At 37.4% G+C, this 8,062-nt stretch overlaps 1 protein-coding gene across 1 annotated transcript; it reads right to left on the bottom strand.

Moving 5' to 3' along the window:
• Window positions 1-3,013: 3,013 nt before the first annotated feature.
• LOC114350952 (xaa-Pro aminopeptidase 3-like) lies at window positions 3,014-7,840 on the bottom strand (the record flags this gene model as incomplete). Its single annotated transcript, XM_028301955.1, has 4 exons — window positions 3,014-3,622; window positions 5,741-5,861; window positions 6,979-7,116; window positions 7,734-7,840. Coding segments are annotated over 4 exons (536 nt in total), but the record flags the coding sequence as incomplete, so codon positions are not given.
• Between the last annotated feature and the right edge of the window lie 222 nt (window positions 7,841-8,062).

The raw sequence follows: 8,062 nt of genomic DNA, 5'->3' as shown, positions 1-8,062 counted from the left end.
GACGATTGTAATAAATTAGTACAATCTTTACCAAAAATAACTTCTGCAGTAATTAAGGCAAAGGGTGGTCCAACAAAGTATTAATTTTTTGTTGTTAATAAACAATATAATACTGTTAAAAACTGTTTTTATTCAGACACATGTATAATACCTTCAAAATTAATAAATATCATGGGTGCTCAATACTTTTGGCCAAGGCTGTATATCATAGGTAAATTTTTCAACGCAAAGTCCAACCATGTCATGGATAATGTCAAAAATGTACTAATTAGGTGTTCTCTTTTTTCCTTATGATAAAAAGAATCACTGTTAAAACCAAGATCTGTTAAAAACCTCAATAGTCTTACGTTCAACAAATTAAATATTGAATTTCAAGCTGTCTTTTTCATGTACTAAGAAGTTAATGAGATAGTTTATTTATACTTAAGGTTTTTTAAATTAGATAATGATAATTGTGTGTCAATTATGCAGAGTGCGGTTAATATACAATTGGAAAGTACACTATTTATACATTCCTATATTATATTGTGTCAACAAAACCCTATTTTATATCCCCTAAGTGCCTTATTATTAGATATTTCTAAATCTATGTTATTTTTTTATGAAGTCGTGCTGGTTTCGACTATCGAATATAATTTTAAGTTTTAATATTAACATAAGTATTGTATAAATGGGGCAGTTTAGCCAAATGGTTAAACGAATCGCATTTTTGTAAGTGTTTAGTAAATGTAGGTTGTATTTTTTCAGTACATGTCACAGTCAATACTTTGTGCCAGTCAAAATTTCGTTTGACTAGAAGTTTATTTGTAATTGTACCCTTTTTCTATTTAGAATCACACACCTGATACATAAAGACTTCGATTCTATATGGGGTCCGATTAGATTTGCAAAAAATCCCCTACCAAATCCGTCCTATTCAAAAGTCATTTGATAAACAAACGGTGACTTGAGTTTCCGCCACTTCTTAGGAGATTTATTGAAGTGGCGGTAGGGTAAGCTATTTGTTTTCAGTGCCCTGAAAAAGTTATTACAAATAAATAATATTATTGAACTTGTTATTAGTCACAACAAATTTTGACTGAAATAAAGTTTTCACTGTGACTAAAGTAAGGGAATGCTGTCTTGATAATTATTAGATCTGTCCCTGGCATTTTTAGATGGTAATTCTCAAAGGTACAATATTTTCTCATATGACTGTTTGTACTGCATTTCTATTGAAATATGGCATTCCATGTCTGTCGTAGGTTAAGGAACTAAATATTTTAACATGTTTTCTTTAGTTGTACCCTTTTAGTACAATGTAACTATACAATTGAATCCTATAAGAAGTATATTGATTTATTTATATAAATGTTGTATTATTTTGTTACAAATAAGTTACTTTTGCGTGAACTTCGGCAAGCGTAATATCGACAGGACTGTGTGTAAGTTCATAAATGCGGGGAGTTTTGTGTATTATAAGATTTCTACCTACCTTCTAAAAGTTATTATAACATTTGAATGTGTGTAATCTATCAGGTATAGAATAATATTGGGTAGAAGCTCGGTCAAATAAAAGACAGTATATTGTCGACAACACAAAACGTGATAGAGCGATTTTTATTATTTACACATAACATCTATATACAAATTGGAACTATTACCGTCTGTACAACGCCACACACAAGGACATAAGACGTATTCTGGTATCACAAACAATACATAGTTGTGCTAAATAAATATACAATGTTATAAATAAATATTTCTAATACAGTTCACATTTAACGGATATAAACAACTGCATAACAAAACCATGTATAATAAGTACACAGTTCGCATACGGATTTTTTCTAAATTAAACTATTCTATGTTAAAAACATTTCGCGATATTTAATAGATTTGGATGACATTAAACAGACATCAGTCTTTTGGAATTATTGTACGTATTACTTTGTTAATTTGTCATTTAGATAACATCAATAATTTACATTTTACACGAATTTCATGAACGATAAAAGTTTTGAAGTTGGCCATTTGTTTGAAGCTTCAAGAACGTGTTATAAAAAAACTGGTGTTCTCAGGGTGTTAGTGTCTTATCCTTTAAGTTGGTAGGTACTTTAAATTTAACATACTAAAGCCTGTTTTGAGCCTGCAACATAATTACGCGCGAGCGATAAAGATGGGTAGCTTGGGGTCATTGGACAAAATTCTACGTGCTCACGGACCAGGCTTTAACCTATGTGCATACGCAACGCCCGTAGGGTAGTTAATTCCACAACATCGTAGTTACCATAGCAACGACAATCGAACGATGTCGAACAGTTGTGCGAATGAATGAACTTACTCGCGGTGCTTGCACTACCCTCCCCCGCCCTCCTTCAACGGTTACTCAACTAGTGCTCGCTGGGACGCGGAAGCGTCCGCGCGTGACATGTCGATTCATGTCATGCTACTGGCAGGCGTCTTAACCTTAAGTTGTGTGACCGCCATTGTTATTATTGTATCGCATATCGGCTAACATTATAAACCTTACAAACGGAGTTCCTACCCGCGGTTTTGGTGTTTTGTTTGTAAATTGAAGTTTGTTATCAAGAGTTGAGCGCCGAGCGAGCGAGTCGCGCGCTAAACAGCTGAAAGTCGTGACGTAGAATGAGGTAGGTGGATGACTGTTTAGTTTACTCTAACACCCTGTATTATGCTGCGTTTACAATGCGCGGAAATTAGCCAAGTCAAGTCAAATAACAGTGGGGTGGGGATGAATTATGAATGAATTTCATCCCCACTCCTCTGTTTTTTTGACTTGACTCGGCTAATTTCCGCATAGTGTATTTAACGTATAATTCGCTGGCTTTCATACTATTGTTATTGATGCCATTTATCCAAAATGGACGGGTAATCTTAAGTCACTTTGCCTCTGTGGTTAATAGCGATTTAAAGTTGAAAATAACTTGAGGAGGGGTTATTTCGAACTCTCATTCTCCGCATTGCATTATTTGCATTACCAATTAATGGTTGGTTACAATATTAAAAGATATTTTTTTATCGCTTGTTATTGTCTAATTTGTAGTTTTCTGACGATACAATTTTTTACGAAAGCAAGTTTGATAGCAGACTCAATTTGCATAGAAATTAGCGCCACGAGTTTCATAAGTTTATTATTTACTAGTTAAATTTTAACAATTTTGCTAATTAACATAATTTATTTACTGCAAGCAAAGCACTTCAACGGCCTTATGTCACATGTCAATGTAAATCTCAATGTTTTCGTTTTCGTGACACTAAATTTCATTTATTTTCTGCTAAAGCACTCCAAAGAGTCTACTTGTAGACCTAGGATGCGCGCCGCGATAAGCTTTTATCGCGCCATTTTATCGACGCGATAAGTCCATAGTTTAGTCGTATAAAATCAACGAAAATATTTTATCACGGCGCGCATCCTAGCTCAACTGAGGTGTTTGAAAATGACCCTTATATCATTGTGCGTGTTTGCCCACAATCGCTTCGACGTCCCTTACTTCTTTGACGGCGGCATCCGTGAGGACTAGAGGCGTTCCCTCCGTGACTAATACATCGTCTTCGATGCGAATGCCGACTCCGCGGAACTCTGGCGGCACTGACGTGTCGTCTGGGCGGATGTAGATACCTGGGGATACACGATTTTCTTATTACCAAATTTGTAAATACAGTCCGCCACCCCTTTGGCAGGTTAAAAGAGTGGAAATTATCCGTTGTGACCTTTACCAAGGGGTGCCACTCCGTAGTTTACGTACGATCCTTCCAGAATGCGCATGAATTGCACGCTAGACTTTTCAAAATTGGCAACCCTACCGTTTTGAAAGAAAGGGATCTTTTACGCGATAGAAAGAGACGGCATGTTTCAAGCGAATGTAGATAGTACGTATATCGGTTGGCCGAGTGAGACTTGCAATAAAGTACAATTTAGTTACTTGCTTTATTGAGATGAGTCTGTGGCGTGGTCAAACTTTAGGCGTGGCAAACTATAGGCTCTGTTGGTCGATAGATGGATCGGGCTGTTAATCAGCATAATGGACATGTATGAAAGTGCGGACATTACACCGATTTGGTATCGGCCGATTCTTCATACCAATTGAAATCGGGCCCATCCATCAGCCGACTAAAAGTCTGAAGCGTTTATTCCCGATGTCCCCCACTATTTGACCAGTGGGGGACAGCGCTACTGAAATTTTCCCGTTGGGCCCTACTGGTGGACACTGAGAAGAAATGTGTTGCTCTGTCCCTCAGTGGTGGACATCGAAACCAAAAAAGTTCCGTTGTCCCCCACTATTATATTTGTGTTCATGAATACAAACATTTTAAGTAAATCTTATACTAATAAAATTATAATACATAAATTTTTAAAGCATTTTTATTATAGTTTAAAACAATCCTTAATTAATACTGACGCCCGAAGTGTGCGTTAATCGGAACGGTTTTCGTCATTTTTAATTTTCTAAGTACCTACAATGTTCATGTTATCAGAAATTATTGTGATGGTAATGTTACTATTGAAAAAGTTTACATAAATAGGAAAGGTAGCCCATCAATACACTACTGCATTTTCTATGAATATTGTTAATATCATATTATACAGGGTGTTACTTTGCATTCTTGCCATATTTACAGAGGTTACTATATTACTGATACTGAACACAAATCCGTAAAAAAATAATGCCCGAAAAATTTTTTTTTTAATCTTGAATATTTTATTTTATCGACAATCTGTTAAACACATCACTAATTATCGTAACGCATGCACATCACTTGTTGGCGATGGCGATGAAGACTTTTTTACTTTTTATTGTATTTTTAAATATCTATTGCAATCTATTGTCTTTAAAATGTCTTTTTGACACTTGTAAAAAACTGAGAAATCCATCAATCACAAATCACGTTATAAATAATACAAAAATGTATGAAGCGTATTCAAACAACGAATAATTTAATCAAAATGGTGCTTGGAGTGTCTGCAAGACGTCTTAGACGAAATGCTTGATGACGTAGCCTTAGCGTTACACCAAATGCNAGCCCGTAAAGTAGAAAGGAAAATCTGAAATCAACTGAAGAGTATTTTAAAATAATTATTATGACTGGATAAAAAGGCTGGTACCCAGAGCCATAAAATTAAGAACTAGGCCACGCCCACTAGGTTTATTCCACTTGCACCTGTAGAACGTGCGAGACAAAATGGGTTTATTCCAATTTGTATTGAAAAACCAAATTTACTAAAATCTTAGTGTACTTTCTTTATGGGAGTCTCTTGTTTATCTTAAATAATAGGTATTGTTCCCTACTTTTATCTCTGTGAATATGGCAAGAATGCAAAGTAACACGGTGTATATTATTGCTATTAATATCAAGGACGAAGGTCAACCTTCATATTATGTTAAAAAACTGAGAATTATATTTGATACGAAATAAAAATGTTTATTTTTTAATAATCATGAAAATAAAAAAAATAGTGGGGGACAACGGAACTTTTTTGGTTTCGATGTCCACCACTGAGGGACAGAGCAATCAGAAATCAGTGTCCACCAGTAGGGCCCAACGGAAAAATTTCAGTAGCGCTGTCCCCCACTGGTGGACATTGCAACTTTTTTTCTCGATGTCCACCAGTGGTGGACCACGTGGGGCTAACGGGCTATTAGTAATTTGTGCAATAAAAATTACTAATAATCTTTAAAAAAACTAGTGATAGCCATAGCGTCGGTTTGACGGACCCTTAGGTATTGCGTTTTATTACCTGGCTCGACGGTGACGACCATGCCGGGCGCGACGGGCACGTTCCTGCGGACTAGCGGCGCGTCGTGCACGTCCAGCCCCAGGTAGTGCGACACGTGGTGCGGGCACAGCCGGTACGCTTTCTGAAGGAATATTATTATACTTATAAGATCGGCAAGAAGGTTGTATTTTGTGTTTCGAATGAGTGCTATTGACGCTAATTTCAAATAACTACCGGTTTAGAAAACTTGAAAGAAAAGGGCCCTACAGTATTTTTCTTATCCTTTGGACATTTTTACACAGCGCCTCTAGTTCCAAACTAAGCAAAGCTTGTACTATGGGTACTAGACAACGGATAAGTCTACTGGCTACTATTTTTTACTAACAAATCTATCGCTTCCGTGGTATAGTGAAATAACCAGCTAGAGTAGTACAATGTTGAGAAATAATGTACTTGATTCTGTGAACAGACTCGTGTCCAAATCGCATAGGCCATAGACTGCAATATAAATTAAAGAGATAGTTGGACCAAATATACTCCCTAAAGGTACACCTAAAACTTTAACAAGTCCCGTAAAATGGGAAATGATTTGGTTTTTTTACTATATGACAGACTGGTATATGTCAAGCAAGATATAAGCCTTGTTCAAATCTCCAGTATAATTTGTATGAGAGTGTTGGGATTCCGTGGAGGGTAGTTGAACGGGAAGCATGGTCGATCTGTTTTAATGGTTTCAATTTATTATTTAATGGACTTTAGTGTACAAATTTGGTGTTATTTTGTGTTCTAAAGTGCAGTGAAGTGATAAATTATAAAAAACATTGAAATACTTCGAATCTGAGCGCGCATCGAGTGTCGAGTGGGTTGTCGTATGAACAACCCGCTTTGGACCCGGTGGCGTCTCGAAACCTGCTTACGGGCATACTTAACTCCACGGAATCCATGAAAAATCAATAGAACTGAAACACCCACGCTCTATTGATAACTTTGTCAATTATTTTTCACTCGACATTGGCAGAAATAAACCTCCCAGAGAGGTTTGGTTGCCATTAAAAAAAAAAAAAAAAAAAAATGAGAGTGTTATTTTTATTCAATATCAAACGCTCTAAGCAACTTACCACGATCCGCTCGCTGCCATCAATGTGTCGCGGCAACACACCGTCCTGGTAATCTCAATTTTAGCTTTGAATGTAAACTTCCTGGCCGCCCTGTATAATTGGTACTAAATTCTTTATTGTAAAGCCATCAAAGTAACTCACCCCGATAAGCTCACTCCCATCAATGTGTCTCGGCAACACGCCCTCCTGCTGTAACTGGGCGCCCAGCAGCCGGCACATGCTGTCGAACAGCTGGTCCAGCGCCGGCCGGTGCTCCCCCAGGATCTCTATCAGGCGCAACTGCGTACAATAAAGTAAAGACTTAAACCTACAACGACGTTAATTGTGGTAATCCTCGTTAAATATTTATCAATTCAATCGCCACTCTTGTGGCGGAGTTTTGGGCTGACACTGTGTAGGTTTGTTGTCGACACGAAAAGAAGAAGAATATTTATCAATTTCAACCACAGGACGACCACTGCTGAACATAGGCCTCCTTCAATGATTTATACATTGAAGGACTCGTCACACTGGATGCGGTTTGCGGTCAGGTTAAAGTAAACTTACATACGGGTCTTGGGCAGGGGCTCCTTGGGGTCGGGGGCCCCTGTCATTTTGCCAGCCCTGCCACCCTATAGTTACGCCACTGATGCGGGCTGTCCAGTGTGACAAAACCTTGACCAGTTGGTAGCAGTCTGCATTCAGCGCTTTCCTGCTACCTTTTACTTTAAGCTTTATAAAGAAGCTCAAAGTTGCACAGCGTGTTATGCAATGGGTTAAATACTCTGTTTCTTTAACATTTTCAAAGCAGCAAAAAATGAATCAATTTTCATGGAAAACTAACTGTGCTTTTCTAGATGGAATTTATTTAATTTTATAGTAGTCGTGAAAACAACATACGATGTGTTGATGAGTACCTGAACTGTGAGCACCAACTCGTAGAGTATCCTGTGGTACTTGGAGAACTGTCCGGACACGGGCCACGTCCGGGAGATGTCCGAATTGTACAGCCACCGCTGGCTACCTGTAACAATGGGAGGTTATAGAATTGTTATTATTAGATATGTTACATTTCATTAGATGACAATTCATAATAGAACTCGGTACTAAGAAAAAAGCCACCCAAATAGTTACGTCATTTAATTTTAGAAACTGGAATTTGACGTGGAAAGTGAAGTTTCGTTGCAAGTTCTCTTTTCTGGTTACAATGTAGCGAGAGTTTCCCGTTGATGGCAGACCATACATC

The sequence above is a fragment of the Ostrinia furnacalis genome, unplaced genomic scaffold (assembly GCF_004193835.3).
Source record: "Ostrinia furnacalis isolate ACB-3 unplaced genomic scaffold, ASM419383v2 OfSCF1037, whole genome shotgun sequence".
Taxonomy (NCBI): Eukaryota; Metazoa; Arthropoda; class Insecta; order Lepidoptera; family Crambidae; genus Ostrinia; species Ostrinia furnacalis.
This window is presented reverse-complemented; position numbering and strand designations above follow the sequence as displayed.